Raw genomic sequence first — 16,259 nt, forward strand, 5'->3', positions numbered from 1 at the left:
TCCTGAGCGATCGACACCGGGATGTAAATAATCAAAAGCGGTGGCGCTGTTAACGTTGCAGCAAAATGGCTGACTATTAAATGTCAGTCCCGAAACGTTAAAGACATGGTTCCCCGAGTTCCGTGAAGTTTATCGGCAATTATGGAAGATCTGGATCGAAACAAGTAAGACCAAACTATACATTTATAGAGATTAAGAGTTTTATCAATCACATCTCCCATCAGCCAATGTCCGGGGGAGTTTGTTTGCGTTCAGCGTCGTCTCCCAAACCCCATATAGCAAAGGGTGGGTCTATCAACAAGCTAAAAATGCACACAACACATTTTTTGTTGATTCGTTATCGTTTCCGAAATTCCAATCGCATGGTTTCTTTATCTTTCAAATCTAGAAATGTGTCTCCTTGGTTGGCCAATGTAGAAAGGTGAATCAGAAAACGAACTGCACAGCCAATCCCCATCTTAACATCTTTTCGAGATCATTCTATTGATCATCCAATTTGCAATGCCAGAATATCAAGCTCAATTTGATAGCCATATAACTGCAGTGAGAATTATGCATACATGCTAGTGGGTAATTCAATCCTATCCAGGTGGATGACTGACTGCCTGTCAGTCGTTGAGGAATCTTATGAGATGGAAATTCATTCATAATTCAACACCGGATGATGATCAAAATGGCCAAGATCAGCATTTGTGTACCATTAAAACCTTGGTGCCTGTGTATTTTTATGTGTGTGTGTGTGGATATAGCTGTACACGCCCATCTTCCTCTCAATCAGCGATTTGTATTTAAAAATTGACAATTTCGGTTCGGGGCTGGCGATGATCGTACGAGGCTTCTTTTTTTTTTCCCTTTTCCTTTGGTGTAGTGTGCCGCCTCTCTCCGGGGATTAAAACACGCACGGTCGGTCGGTTAGACCGGCCATGGTGTTGATATCCTAAAGGGCGTCAACAGTCTCTCATGCTAGCGTTCGTTCTGTACTCATCGACTAAACAAAAACCGTTGAGCCGACCTGTGGAAAAGAGAGGAAAACAACGAAAAAGAGAGGCTTTGAGTCTCGATAATATTTGGATTGAGCCGGAACAGTTTGCTTCCCAACCGTTCGTAGAGGTGATGGCATACATTTATCTTTTTTTTTCTTCTTCTTCTTTTCTTTTGAGCCAAAGAAAAAATGAAGGTTTCGATAGAAAAGAGACGCGAACGTAAAGAACCACAGAAAATGAGGAAAACAAAAACAAAACAAAACAAAACAAAGTTTTCACTGGATTGCACTGACGACGCCCGCATTTTGGTTTCCGCGTCCCGTATACCCTCCCTCTCGTTCTTCCCTCCCTTCAACACAACTCCACCCCGATGGAGAGTCGAAACCACGAAGAGAGACATGCGGATGAAAGACGGGAAATCCTGCTCTAGTAGTATAGAAATAGGATTCAATATGCATATTTATGTCTTGTCGCCCTCGTTTTTCTCTTACTATTTTCCTCCCCACCTCCCTCCCTCCTTCCCACTTTTTTTTTTTTCACGAGAACTCTTTCGCGGTGATCATCGCATTCACAGAGAAACGATCAAGTTGAAAGCTAAACAGTTCCGCGGTCCGAACCAATCGTGAACCGCTCGAGGTAGTAGAAATCACGGCCGTTTCAAGTGTTAGTCGCTTGCATTTATTTCTTCTTCTTTTTATTTTTTTTTATTCTTCTTCTTCCCGAAATAAAATATTTAAAAAAAAGTTAGTTAAAATAAAAGAAGTGGAAGATGCAGCGTGTGTGTGTGTGTGTGTGGTGGTGGTGATGGTGTGCCGAGTATCGTGTCTTCAGTCGGTCGACCACCTCCCCAGCGAGCGGTCGCACTTTACTCGGTGCAGGAGGTCTCTCTCCGTTCTGTGTTCAACCGTCTTCTTCGTTTACGTGTCTACGTGTTGGCGTCTCGCGTTTGGATTATTTGCTTCAATTTGACGGGAATGACATCGATATCACAATAGAAACGTGGCACGTTCACTTGCACAGCCAAGACAAGGCGGAAGGGGGGGGGGGAGTTTTCCTATCCGAGTTAAACTTACTACCAGGTGAAGGATTTCTTTTTCTTTTTCGTTAATGCGTGTGGCCTGTTTTGCGGTTGTGGCACGGGTTTCGCTGCTGACCCTGGACAGGAAATGGAAAAATCGCCAATGTCCCTTATTTTTATTTTTTTTTCTCTCTCTCTTTCTCTTTCTGCGGTTTGATAACAGTTGAAGACGTGGAACACGTTGCGAGTCCGTGTGTGTATTGAGATAGCGTGACACACTCTGCGTCAACCGAGTAAAAAAAAAAAATAGACAAGATTTCGTTTGCGCTTGACGATTCCGACTACACGACCCCCTCTTCTTTCTTTCCCCTTTGCCTTCTTTATGCTATTCAGTGAATCACCCGAAAAAAATTTTTCTTTTTTCTCCAAGCAAGGAAGGAAGGAAGGAAGGGTGGGTGAGGGGTGGAGGCTGTGCACGTTTGCGAGCGAGTTGATTGCATTTCTATTTTGCCCTCCCCTCTATACGAAGAGAGACCAGGGCAGGACAACTACACAACATGTTTTTGGGATTGGGATTTTTTTTTTTTTTGGTATTTGACGTCCTCACCCGATCGATATGATACACACATGCATTCCCCCTTCCACCGAAAAAGGCTAGCCAATTGTCCGTTTTATCGGTGGCCATCGTGAATGCGGGATTCTTTTGTTTTTTTTTTGGGGGGGTTTGCCCGAAAGAGAGAACAAAAATTGACAAGTAAAAATAGTGTCCCACAAAAAGAGATGCAAGGGGGGGGGGGAAGGAGGAGAAAAAAAAATGAGGAATGTTGTGTGCATCTTTTTTGGGTTCCCAATTCCGGCTGCCTCTCTCTTTCTCTCATTTCCAATGTGTGGAATGCCAAAAAAAGAAACGAAATTGGACTAGTTTGAAAGAAGCAAGAAGAATAACGAGGTATTATGACCTTTGACCGGATGTCTGGCATCTCGTTTCTCTTAAAAAGTCCCCCCCAAACATCAAGAAAAGGAACAAGTTTGTCTTTCTTTTCTTTTTCTTTATGTTGTTTCCCTTTCAAACGTCAAAGACGGGCAGGTGGCGACGTTTGCCCTGCCATTAAGCACGATCCGCGGGGAGGGAGCCTGGCCCTGTTTAGTAGTCACGCATATATATACATATTTTTTTTTCTTCTTTCATATTTGAGATCGTGCATTTGCATCCAGCGAAACTGGAAAAAGATATTAAAAGGGCAAAGAATTTTACGTATTCCAAAAGAGTAGCTGCGAGAACAAGGATGGGGGGGAGAAAAAATCGCGAACCCATTTGTGGAATGAACGAGCGAACGATGGCCGTGTTTTGTTGTTGTTGTTCTCATTTCCAATTCAAGAGAAATCTTTTGCTCTTTTCTCCGTCTGTTATTACCATGTAAAGTTATTAATCTGAATGTCATCCCAACAAATATGGGGAAGCGAATGGCTGTGCCCATTTATGGATACGGATTATATCGGCATTCGTTCCATTCCGAATCGTTCGATTATATGAATAACATTAGCGCTGTACACACACGACACACACACACACACACAGAGAAACAGTTATACAGGCACGCACTTTGAATGCGTGTTGGAGTTGTAACAGACTCGCCATTATTTATTTATTTTGTTGTTGTTGAATGAACTTGATTCTCTTTCTCGTGCGGGACAATCGCCATCTTATCTAATTGTTGGTACGTCTGGGTCAACGACTCGAGACACGTTTTTTTTTTTTTAATTTCTAGTTCAAATGGAGAAACAAAAAAAAAATTATTTTGTGTGTGTGTGTGTGTGTGTTTGTGCCGGAAAGGAATAGCCAAGAGGGAGTAACTTTCCCGTTTCACGTCACCATTACTGTGGCATTTTTGTTGTTTGATTGTTTTGATTTTCTTTTTCACTTTCCACCAGTAAGAAACTGCCCACACTTTCTCCGTCTCTCACTTCATTTCGTATGCAAAGAATGCGATGATGATGATGATGTTGGCCAACTGGACGTCACGTCTCGATTGGCTGTCGTTTATCTGATATTGCAGTCATAAATCAAACTCAATTTTGCAGACGATTCATCATCGTTTTCAATCAAACGACTCCCGACGTCGTTTCTCCTTCTTTAACTGGCGTCCAAGACACGTCACGACGAGCAGCCGAGCTGGCGCCTCCGTCAAAAGCCCAGGGACGAAAACAACAAAGCCCTGGCCCTTGTCGGGTCCGTCGAGTCCGTCGAGTACATCAACGGCCTTGGTCCTCCTCTGTATCGTTTTATTTTTAAAACTGGGCGCCCAGCTACGTTGTAGTGGTGTTGGTGTATACCAGTAGCGTAGCAATAGCAAATAGCGCCGGCCCGTTACGTTGACTCATAGCATAGCGGGCGGCCCATCAGACAAACACAACACTAGAGCAGACCAGCCGTTTTCCTATCTTATATATTTATACAGTATATACGTATATATATAAAAGTGCAGTACGATCGTCGCTAACGGACAACCCCGACTGCAGCGAGAAACTTTATAGGAAAGCCATTAAGAAAAATGCTTTTCTGCGCTCCTATTTTTCTTGTTCTGTTTTTTGTTTTGTTGTTTTTGCTGGCCTTTTGACGAAAGACTGGCCAACTATTACTGGCGCGTCCGCGCCGTCCTATCGTTTTTCTCATCTATTCTAAACAAGATCTTGTTGTACACGTTGTCAGTTCACTGCAGTTGTGAGAAAAAGAAAGCTTCTCCCAGTCTGGTCCCATTTCTTTTCTCTTTTTTTTTTCCCTTTATTTGTCCCATTTTTTTTGTTTGGGTTTGTTTTGTTTTGTTACCCGGATAGGAAATCAAAGTGGAAGAACGTTCTTCTCATTTCTCATGACTGTTAACAAAAAAAAAAGCCTTGCCGTATCTTTTCTTTTGTCGAGGAGGAAAAATAGAGTCATGACGTTTCGATAATGATACACAGAGGAAAGTTTGTTGGAGGCCGGACGATAGTCGTTGATAGTTTGGTGTACACAGCATTTGGTGGTAGGGCCGGACTCTCGTGCGCCGGACTCGTGCGCCGGTCTTTTTTTTTTTGGGGGGTGGGGGAGGGGTTGTGGTAGGCGTTACTCTTTCCATTTTCCTCCCCCCTCATCTTGTTTTTTTGTTTTGTTTTTCAAATCCATCTGCAATTCCGAATCGTGTGTGTTGGTACCATCCATCACGTTTTCATGCGTGTGTGTGTGTGACGAAAGTAGTAACATCTGGCACGCTGTTAAACTCGTGCCACTTGTTATTCCCGCCATTGAAAAGCCCAGCATTGATTCATTTGGTTGTTGACAATCTATCGTAAAGCGCATTTTCACGTCGTCATCGATAATCGTTTTTTCATGTTTTGCTATCTGTTTTCGTTTTTTTTTTTCAATTTTATTTAATTTATCTAATTTGTTTTTTTGTTTTTTTGTTTTTTTTTGTGTTTAAAAAGAATGGAGTGGGTGGAGATCATCGAGCCGAGGACGAAAGAACACATGTACGCCAACTTGACGACCGGCGAATGCGTCTGGGATCCGCCGCCTGGTGTTTCAGTGTGAGTTATATTCTCTCTCCTTCTTGTTTTTTATTCGATTCTTTTCCTAGCAACGGCCAATTTATTAAGGCAAACATGAGCGACACGCGAAGCCAGTCGTGAAAGTTTCAATTAGCCATCCGTGCATTTTGAAATGTTCGAAATCTGTCGGTGGCTTTTTTTTTTCATTATTCATGCGTTGTTGCGTACGCAAATAACGACCCGACTTCTCGTTTCTACCTACCTGTTTTTCTTTCTTTCTTTCTTTTTTTTTGGTCTCTTTGTGGCGTGTCATTATCGCCGTTTTCCAGTTGTCCAGTTTTGTTTTGTTTTTTTTCTTTTCTTGAAGTCACGCAATTTGTCCTTGTCGGTAAAGAAGTCGTCGCCATCGTTTCGCTTTGGCTCACGATCGCACCCTACTTACCTTGTTCGGCCATCTAAGAACAGTTTCATTTCCACCCCGTATGTGTGTGATTGTTTCTTCATTTTCCTTGGCTCTATTCTACACGCACAAACGCACGAAAATAAATAAATAAATACATGAATAAAATCGATACAGGAAACGAACGACGGACAACCAATGGTGGGAGCTGTTTGACCACAAGACATCGCGCTTCTACTACTACAACGCCGCCACCCAACGAACCGTCTGGCACAGGCCGCCCAATTGCGACATCATTCCGCTGGCCAAATTACAGGTGCGGCAGCTGAAACGGGCCACCTTTTTTTTACGCATTGTTTTGTTCTTATTCTTATTCTTATTATTATTTTTTTACTTTGTTCTTTCCTAATCTCTCCGTATCCCTAAACCGTAAAAAAAAAAATGGCGCTGGTACAATGTACGGTATGGAACAACCGCAACAGCAGACAGGGAGGGAGGGGGGGGAGTAGATTCTTTATCAGTTCCGGAATTCTTAGCCTTCCATCCATTCTCTTCGTTGGAATTATTTTTGAGGGTCTTTAGTATTTCGTTTTTGTTTTTTGTTTTTTCTCTCTTAAAAAAGAAAAGAAAAAATGGCTTCTGCGTGTTAAAACACGTTACGTGGCCTGTCAATCTTTTTCTCCTCCTCTTTCGAAAGGGGGGGTGGTGGAGAGAGGAGTAGGACAATGTTGAAATAGCGACACTCTGCGTGTGCGTGTATGTCACGGTCGTCGTTCGTTTTAGTGGCGCAAAAATACAAAAATAAAGTGAACAGGAAGGTTGACGATGCCGCTTTGCGTGTGCCAGTTTCTACGTCACGGCGCCTGCGTGGAAATGCCGCCTCCCCTCACCGTCTCGTTCGTCTTGCAGCGAACGCCCTTTCAAACAATTATTTTGTTGTTTCGTTTTGTTTTTTGTTTTTTGTTTTTTTACCTCCCGAAAGAAAGAGGGGAAAGGGAAAGGAAGACGAGTCGTGAAAAATATGGCTGGCCTTTCTTTTGACGAACGGACAATGTTGGAATCTTGACAACAAATGTTTTTTTTTGTGAAAAAGGGTAACCAAAGAAAGAAGAAAAACATGAAGAAGATGAAGAACCCGGCACTTTAGTGACCCTCGGCTTTTCGTTTCTTGCATGTGAGTGTGTCTGTGTTGTGTGTGTGTGTTATGAGACGCAAAAAGACTGGCGAGCAGCTAAAAGCGTGGGGGGTGAGGGGGGTATGTACACGCAGAGACGTACGTAACAGTTTGGACGATGCTGGCCTTATTCTCGTTTCGCCGAGAAAAAGAGAAACGGGAAACATCTATTTTTAGGGCGAGAGAAAGCTGTTTAGTTCATCTTGAAAAAAGAAGGAGGAAAAGACTTTGAGAGAGCAACCAACATGCGAGAAAACCCCTTTTTTTTTATTTCTCTCTCTCTCTCTCTCTCTCTCTTTTCCTCCTCCTACTTCGCTCCATCCTTTCTTATGATTTCGGGGGAGGAGGCGGAGGCACGAAGAGAATGTTGTCTTCAACTGCTGGGAAGTTTTCTGCGATCGCCAATTGAAGTGGATCCGGCTTCAATAATTTATTCTTCATTTTCTTAAATTAATTTTTCAAACATTCTGCAGACATTGAAGCAAAATACTCAAGTCAAATCGCCTAGCCAAGATTCTGCGTCGTCCAAAGCGGGCGATGAATCTCTGTCGTCATCTCAAAACGGCCCGTCCACAGATCATGCCCGGCCAACAGCCAAAAAGGAATCCGTTTCCACTCAGACGCCTTCACGTTCCGCCATGGTAATTCCCGTCCAATTTCGCTCTCTCTCTCTCTCTTTAATCAGTTCCATCTTTCAAATGCGCGATTCATTCAAACAAAACAAAAAACAGAGCCGGAACGAGCGCAATGGAAGCAGCGCCGGAAGCGGCACGAGGCGCAGCCTTGAAAAGCATCAGGATTCTCCTCGGCCTTCATCCGGCGGAGGATCGTCCACCGCGATGGCGGGCACGGGGACGGGAACGCAGACGGGCTCGACGTCACCTGTCCCCTCGCCGCGTCCTCATCGACGTCACCATCATCACCAGCATCACAGTCACCAGTGCGGAAGCAGTTGCGGCAGCGTCAACAAACACGGCCATGGGCCGCCGAATGTCAGCGACGAAGATGTCGACGCGGCCCAGCAGCTGGAACCGCTCGGCCAGCTCTCAGCAGCCCAGCAACAGCAGCAGCAGAGGAAGGTGCGCCGGGGCACGAGTCATGGCGGATGGTACAGTCGGCACGGCAAATCTCAAGATTCGGGCAGATCGAGTGATTCCAGCACCTTGTCGCTGAGCAAACGCTCTGACAAACTGGGCAGCAGCGCCGGATCGGGTCCGCTTGGTGGATCCTCGCTGACGTCTCCGCTTCGTGCGACTGCCGCAAGCGGACGCCGACCGACGCTGGATCCAACTCCGATGGAATTCGGAATGGGAAGCACGTCGAGCACTCCGCTTTCCAGTCGCAAAAAAGGCGCCATTGGGGGCAGCAGCAGCGGAGTCGGAGTCGGAGGCGGCCTCGAGTTATCTCGTCAGCGGAGTCTCGATTCCGAAACGAGTCCCGTTTCGGCCGTGATGGGATCGGCCGGCTTGTCGATGGGCAGCAACAGCACGAGCACCACCCCGACGCCTGTGCGCAGCCACAAACCGAACGACCTCTTTTATCGCGATGGATCTCTTTCCAGGAGTTTGAGCTTCATGCAACAGCGACGACCTCAAACGGTAAATCTCTTCGTTTCTCTTTGTTTTTTTTGTTCTGGTTTTTTTGTTTTTGGTTTTTTCTCTTTTCTACTTGGAAAGAAAGATTGTGTTGTTGTTCTTGCATGGACCAACCAACTTATCCTCCGGGAGGGTCTAGCACAACAAGCGCCTCGGGGCTTTTTGATGGCCGCTCGTTAACTGGCGAGAGATAACGTTCGCTCGTTAACTGACAATATCTTGTCCACGCTTCGAATATTGGTCTGGATTGAGAAAACAAGCCAAACTAGCACCTACATACCCCCCCACAGTCTTTTTATTTTTTGATGTTGGGTTTATGGCGTCGGTATATATTCTACGTAAGAACAACTTGCCAGCGTTTTTGTTTTGTTTTGTTTTTTAAAGAGGAGGGGGGGAGGGAGAGTTAGATCCGACCTTTGTTTGTGTGCTCCATTAAAATTCCTCCTGTTGGATGCTAGACAGGGGAAGAGGGGGGGGGGGGTTCAAGCTGGCCCGCCCAAGATGCTGTCGTGATCGTTGGACGTCATGATGGGTTTAGAATAAGGCAGACGAGAAAAGACGGCGAGAAACTCTTCTTTTCACGTGTGACGAAATGAAAAGTAGACGCAAAAGAAGGTTGCCGCGCCGTTTACAGTCGGCTATGGGCGGGTGGGAGGTGTTTGAGTGCGAAGGAGGATCAGGATCAAAGAAAAATGTCAAAAGTTTTTTTTTTTTTTTCTTTTTTTCTTCTTCTTTTTTTTTTTTTTGGGGGTGGGGTGCGGCCCGTTTCTTTTATCAAGTAAATGCCGGAGGTGCCAACAACTCGTAACGGTTGTTTGTGTGAAACCTGATTTTTTTTATTTTTTTTTTTTTTATTTTAAGAACACTCTCCTGTCTCTTTTATTTCTATTCATTGGGAAATAAAAGAAAACGGGTGTTAAAGAAGGAAATTTGGAATCCCACCCTCATTTTTTTTTTTGCTCGTCAAGATTAAAAAAAAAAAGAAGAGTTGGGTGAGATTCAGAAATAGTTATAGGGGGGGAGGAAGACGTGAGGACTTAAATAAAAAAAAAATAATAATCCATTAGGGAGATTTGAGCTCTGACATTTTCCCTTTATAGGCATACACACGTTCGACATTCGAATCTTTTATTTAAAAAAAAAAATAGATATATATATATCGTATATATTCTTTGACGTGTTTATGTCTGAAAAAAAAAAAAGGATTTTGCTTTAACGATGTTTTTCCTTGTCATAATTTTCTTTGGAAATTTCAATCTCTTCCATTTGGGCAAGACAAGAACAAGAAGAACATTGGGGTCGGTCGTAAACGAATGGCGCCGTTGAGGTTCTATTGCGAGTTTAAAAGATGGTTGGGCAATGCCTGGCTTTGGCCAGCCAGAGACACCCAGGCAAACTATCCGTCTGTGCTAACTAATGTAAAAAGCAATCTTGGCAAATGGCTCGCATCACGATGGCGGGGGGGATAGGCAATCTATATTTATGGTTTGATTTCGGTCACGATGTACAAATACAAATCATGTCTCATCTTCAGTAATAAAACGTCGGGGCCAATGCTGCCTTTCGTGCATCAAACAGGAAAAAGAATGTTCTGAATTGTTGCATCGTTTATCTTTTGTTTTCTATAGTTGGATTTGTTTTTAAATGTTTCTTTCTTTCTTTTTCATCCTCCCTTTGTTTTTGTTTTTTTTTTTTTCGAAAAAAAAGGCTCGTGGCCAAGGCCCTCTGTTCGATTTGTGGTCCCCTCAGCGGGAGCACCAACTCTTGTCGGGAGCCAACAGCGAGAGTGCCCCGGGAGTGGACAGTCTATGCACGCCCATGATTAATCGTAAACAGCGATCATTTGAATCCGGCGGCAGTGGAGGATCGACGGGCAACAGCAAAGCGAGTCGAGTGTATCATCACCATTCGCAACTCGATTCGCCGAAGCTGCAGCATTTAACCTCCCAGCAGCAGCAGCAACAGCAGCCAAGGCAGCAGAGACCGTTGGGATCGTCGGCTTCATTCCGCACGTCGTCGTCAACCGGAAGCGGCGGAAGAGATGCACCCCGCCAATTTGGCGGAAGCTTCGGATCCGATTCCAGTCCTAGTCCAAAGCGGGAGAGTAAAGAACAGCGCGACTCGTTGGGTCGTGTCCTCCGATCCACCGACTCGTCGCCCCATTCGGCCGGCGATTCCGGACTGGCCACGACCGGAAGCCGGGCTTCTCAGGACAGCCGGACAAAGACGACGGCCGGCACCAAATCATCTCCTTCCTCATCTCCGCCTTCAACCGTTGCCGCTCCTTCGGCCATGGCCATTAGTTCGTCTCAGCTTTCGGCCTCGTCGGCAATGGCAGACAGCAATGCGGCAGCAGAAGCGGCCGGCGGACCGCTATACGACCCGGTCCCGCTCTATTCGAATATAGACTACAATTATTACATGGACTCGAAGGCTCAGGCGCACCTCTTGCCATTGCAGCAGTACATCCTGGAACAGGCCAAACTGTCAGGTTACCGATTCGGGGACTCGTCGCCGATCGCCGAGGACGAAGGCGCCGGAGTTGGCACAACGGATCACTTCCGATCGGACGATGAAGAAGACCACGACTCGCTGCGACACCGACTACGAGTGCCGACTCATCTTCGTCCGCCGGAACACGACGATAGCGACGACTTTGCCGACGATGAAGGTAATTTCTTTTTGGTTTGCCTTTGAATGTAAAGCACGTCAATGGATTTTATATGGTCGGTTGGTGTTGCATATCAGGCATGTCAAACGTGGAAGATTCTTCGTCACTGGAATACCTGGACGAAAGCCAGTACCTGGAAGAAGATGATCACTACACGCAGTTCCTCTTGCCACCGGCTCCGCCTCATCGCCAACAGTCCAAAACGCTATTGCATCACTTTGGGCCGGGATCGGGACCCAATCCCAGTGGTTACAGTGCAGACGTCATTGTCGAACCGGAATACACGGAAGCCGATCCGGGTATTTCTGGTGGAACTTACCGCAGTCTTCCCGACGGTCCAATGGCTTCCGGGCCGATTGTCTCCTCGTCGAATTCGTCGGCGTTGATGCATTCCGGCTCGACGTCGTCACTACGCCCACGCCCCAAAGAATCCATGATGATTCATCCTTCCAGCTCGTTGTACTCACCAGTCATGGACCGAGCAGGGGTAAGTCTCGTTTTCTTTTTTTTTTTTTTTTTTATTTGACTAATTTATGTGTTGTTTTTTTGTTTGGTTTTTTCCCTCTTGGTTTATCTTCACCAGCCATTTGCGATGGAAGGATTCCGGCAATCGATAGAACCCGTCATCGCCGCCACGCCTTCCAGCAAAACTAGTCCATTGCAGCGATCGTCGTCAACGGTACGTAGTTTCCTTAAAAGACGAAAACAAATTCAAATTGATGTTGAAACATTTTGCAGCTGGGACCGAACGGCAAAGGGCCGACGACACCGACCGATGGCGACATTCAAAAGTACGCACAGAGCCATTGCAACATCCACAAGAAGGGCCTGTTTCGTAAGAACTTGTCGATTCGCGACATGCTCAGCTTCTCGAAAGATGCCATCCGCAAACCGATGCTGCCACTGGAAGACAAGACGCTGAAGAAGGAGGCGTGCGATTTGTTTAAGCTAGTGCAGATTTACATGGGCGATCGCAAGTGCAAGCCGGGCATGACGTGCAACTCTGTTGCCCTCGAACTGTGCAACCACGCCTGGAACAAGCCATCGCTACGCGACGAGCTCTATTTGCACGTTTGCCGTCAGACGACAGAGAATCCTCGCAAGTACGTGACCAGACACTTTTGACCTTTGACCTTAACGAACTATTCAAATCGTTTTTGACTCGCCATTTTTGACAGGGAGAGCTTAAGACGCGGCTGGGAGCTGATGGCCGTCTGCCTGTATTTCTTTCCACCTTCACCCAAGTTGGAGCCTTATCTCGATGGTTACATTAACCGGCACCGCGATCCCAGTTTGAATTTCACCGAAGTCGCCAAATGGCCGATTCACGTAAACTGGACAAAATCAGACACGTGAACCAAACACACAAACCTGTTACTACCGTTCTTTTCAACTTGGATTTTTTCAGGTGCAAGTGTCTCATTATGCCACCATCAGCTGTCGGAGACTACTTCGAATCGGTGCCTCTGGCCGTCGCCAGGAGCGCAAACCCACTCTCGAGGAAATCGAGCAAGCAAGGGTGTGTGCATATGTTGCTATAACAGTGAATTGAAATCCGATTTTCTTTAAGTTTTGTTTTGTTTTGTTTTTGTTTTTTTTTTCGATTTGTTTAGTTGCAAATCTTCCGACCAAGCATGTTTGGCAATACGCTGGAAGAGATTATGATGGTCCAGCGTGACCGTTTTCCGCATCGCAAACTGCCCTGGATACAAACGACTTTGTCGGAAGAGATTCTAAGACTCCAAGGTGCTCAGACTGAGGGCATTTTCCGGTAAGTTGGCACATTGTCGACTACGTTTCACGACCTAACTGCGACGTTCTTCTTCTTCTTTTCTTTTTTTATTGTCCTCAAATTTGGCAGAGTTCCGGCTGATGTGGACGAAGTCAATAGTTTAAAGAACCGAATGGACCAATGGGAAGTGTGTCCCGTTAGCGACGCCCACGTCCCGGCCTCCCTACTCAAACTTTGGTACCGCGAACTTTACGAGAGTCTCATTCCTGATGAACTGTACCAGGATTGCGTTCAATACTGTGCCGATCCTGAACGGGCCGTCGCCATAGTTCATCGACTGCCAGAATTTCACCGACTCGTTCTCTCCTATCTCATCCGCTTCCTACAGGTGAGAAAATGAAGCCCATTTTTGTTGTTTTGTTTTTTTTCATTTTCTTTTCCCTCTCCGTCTTCTTCTTTGTATTTATGTTGATTTATTTTTATCGGACGCAGATCTTCTCACAGACCGAAGTGTCTTCTGTGACCAAAATGGACGCCAGTAACTTGGCCATGGTTATGGCGCCCAACTGCCTCCGCTGTAACGCTTCTGATCCTAAAATTATCTTTGACAATGCTCGCAAGGAAATGGCGTTCATCCGGACGTTGATCCAGCACCTTGATACCTCCTTCATGGAGGGCGTCGTTTGAATCTTTGGACATTGTATGGTGAGAGAGTCGAAACTCAGCATGAAAACAGTTTTCTTTTTTTTTATTTATAGATTTGTTGTTTTTAAACCGGTAGTTCCATCGCATCTCCTTTCGTTCGTTAAAAAGGGTTAGCCGCATATTTTCTTCTCATTTTTTTTATTTTTTTTTCGGCTCAGAAAAAATACCTTTACAAGTTGAATTCACGCAATCTAAGTCATTCGATTTCAAACCAAAACCACAAGGTTTAGAAAAACCATGCCGCCCCTATTATTATTATTTTTTTTTTTTTCAACAAAAGAAAATTATTTTAACCTACAAATGCAGAATTAAGGCAGCTTTTTCATTACCTTTTGTGCGTTTATTTTTATTTCTTTTTTTTACAAAAGAAACAAGAAAAAAGAATTATACTTGTCAAATACGATGGTAAAACTTAGTAAAAAGAAGAGAAAAAGTAATATAAAATTGATGTTCCCGACAGCTAAAACGGCACCTGATTGCAGCTCGTTAACGTTGATTACGATGGGTAAAAAGAGGAGGTCTGGAGAATAGAGTTGCATGAGTTGTCGAATCCAAAATTGTTCATGTAATCCCCGTTTGAAAGACGAGCCTATTCACGAGATATGCCTCCAAAGTCAGTAGTTTTTTATTGTATAGCCTCTTCTCTGCATTTTCATTCGTTTTTTTTTTTTTTTTAATGATTTCTTTTGTTTGTTTTTCTTAATTTTTTTTTTTTTTAATCAACTGAAAATGTTGTCACTGTGGTTGTGCCGATGATTCACGTTCATGGCAAGACTCACGCTTCTTACCCAAATTACCATTCGTCCTTAGATAATGTCTTGTTTCTCTTGTCATTTCTCATCATCCCTTTTGGGCAGCGTGTCCCGCGGGAAAACCTCAGAAAGTTATAACCCGCTAGCAAAAAAAGGAAAAAGAAATGGCGCTGAAAAAGTTCAATCGAATCACTTTCTTAACCTACTTTTTTTTTTTCTTTTTTTCTTTGTGTTTTGTGTTTTGTGTTGTGTGTGTTTCTCTTTTCCGAACTATGGTATCCTATTCAAACTAGCCGGTAATGTCATGCGTGTTCTTCCGCCTCATCACATTCACTTTCCTCTGGGCTATTTCGACCGTCTTTTGTACTTTCTTTTGCCTTCAGCCGTTTGACAATGTGGTCCCACTTGAAACATTTCTATTTCGTATCCTTTTTGTTATTTTCTTCGCGAAATTGACATCAACACACACACACACACACACAGGCATACACAACACCGAACATTTGATATATACATATTCTATTTCTCGTGCTTTTGTACCATATTATACGGCCGCCAATTGATTCTCTGGTGTTGCGTGTCTTTTTACTTCATCTCCTCATTTTGTAACTTCATTTTTAAATCGACAAGACACATGGAATAGAGAACAGTCTGGTGAGTATGTGCGGCTATTTATATGCAGAAACAGCAGCTAACAAATGATCAGTTTCCCGATAGGGACAATAAAATAAGGGAATAAAGGAATAGGGAAATAAGGGATGATAAAAACTGACCGTTTATTTCGATTAAGTAAATTGTTTCCTCGTTATATTAGCCGATTTTAAAATAAACGAAAATAAAGTACGGTATTGTTACTAGGTTCCTCAACTTTTTATTTTGTTGGTTACGTTAAGTTAAAAAAAACTATAAGGCCAACTGAAAAATAAACTTGATTTCAGTGATTAGCATTCAATTCTGAATTGAAATCATGTATTTTAAGCGAAAGTTGAAATTTGGCCAAAAATGAAAAAGTGGGAAGGGTATAGCCTTCCCACTTTTGTCAAAATCGGCCAAAAACGACATCTCTTGAAATTCTCCAAAAATCACACTGAATAATCGAAATTGAACGCTGATTTCGATTTAGTTATTGGTTTTCTCGTTAAACCAGCCGTTTCAAAAATTAACGAAACAGTGCTGTTAGCGCAACAACTTAATTTAGGGTTTTTAAGGGTTAAATCAAAAACTATAAGACCAATAGGAAAATAAACCGGATCTTCGTGATTTTCATTCAATTTTGATTCGAATTCATGTATTTTAAGCAAAATTTGAAATTTGGCCAAAAAAAAAGTGGGAAGGGTATAGCCTTCCCACTTTTGTCAAAATCTACCAAAAACGACATCTCTTGAAATTCTCCAAAAATCACACGGAATAATCGAAATTGAACGCTGATTTCGATTTTGGTATTGGTTTTCTCGTTAAACCAGCCGTTTCAAAAATTAACGAAACAGTGCTGTTAGCGCAACAACTTAATTTAGGGTTTTTAAGGGTTAAATCAAAAACTATAAGACCAATAGGAAAATAAACCTGATTTTCGTGATTTTCATTCAATTTTTATTCGAATTCATTTATTTTAAGCAAAATTTGAAATTTGGCCAAAAATGAAAAAGTGGGAAGGGTATAGCCTTTCCTCTTTTGTCAAAATCTACCAAAAACGACATCTCTTGA

The 16,259-nt window shown here is 43.8% G+C and overlaps 1 protein-coding gene across 2 annotated transcripts; it reads left to right on the forward strand.

Moving 5' to 3' along the window:
• Positions 1-25: 25 nt before the first annotated feature.
• Positions 26-15,118, forward strand: LOC116924915 (AT-rich interactive domain-containing protein 1B-like). Of its 2 annotated transcripts, none has more exons than XM_045175768.1 (14): positions 26-164; positions 5,464-5,565; positions 6,104-6,242; positions 7,574-7,741; positions 7,832-8,698; positions 10,403-11,366; positions 11,444-11,853; positions 11,950-12,045; positions 12,105-12,469; positions 12,545-12,695; positions 12,775-12,885; positions 12,980-13,137; positions 13,228-13,486; positions 13,591-15,118. In XM_045175768.1, exons 1-14 carry the CDS (start codon positions 142-144, stop codon positions 13,783-13,785), a joined length of 4,008 nt encoding a protein of 1,335 aa, XP_045031703.1. In that variant the 5' UTR covers positions 26-141; the 3' UTR covers positions 13,786-15,118. The 2 variants fall into 2 exon arrangements, with proteins under 2 accessions (XP_045031703.1, XP_045031704.1); XM_045175769.1 differs by lacking the exon at positions 26-164 and adding an exon at positions 1,808-2,062.
• The last annotated feature ends 1,141 nt before the right edge of the window (positions 15,119-16,259 follow it).

Source organism: Daphnia magna, linkage group LG6 (genome assembly GCF_020631705.1).
Source record: "Daphnia magna isolate NIES linkage group LG6, ASM2063170v1.1, whole genome shotgun sequence".
Lineage (NCBI taxonomy): Eukaryota > Metazoa > Arthropoda > Branchiopoda > Diplostraca > Daphniidae > Daphnia > Daphnia magna.

Bases quoted from the DNA above. Each gene is read 5' to 3' on its own strand.
- LOC116924915 (XM_045175768.1), top strand. From the start codon at position 142: ATGGAAGATCTGGATCGAAACAA. The intron at 11,854-11,949 runs GTAAGTCTCGTT...TATCTTCACCAG, and splicing joins CAGTCATGGACCGAGCAGGG to CCATTTGCGATGGAAGGATT. The intron at 12,886-12,979 runs GTGTGTGCATAT...CGATTTGTTTAG, and splicing joins AGGAAATCGAGCAAGCAAGG to TTGCAAATCTTCCGACCAAG.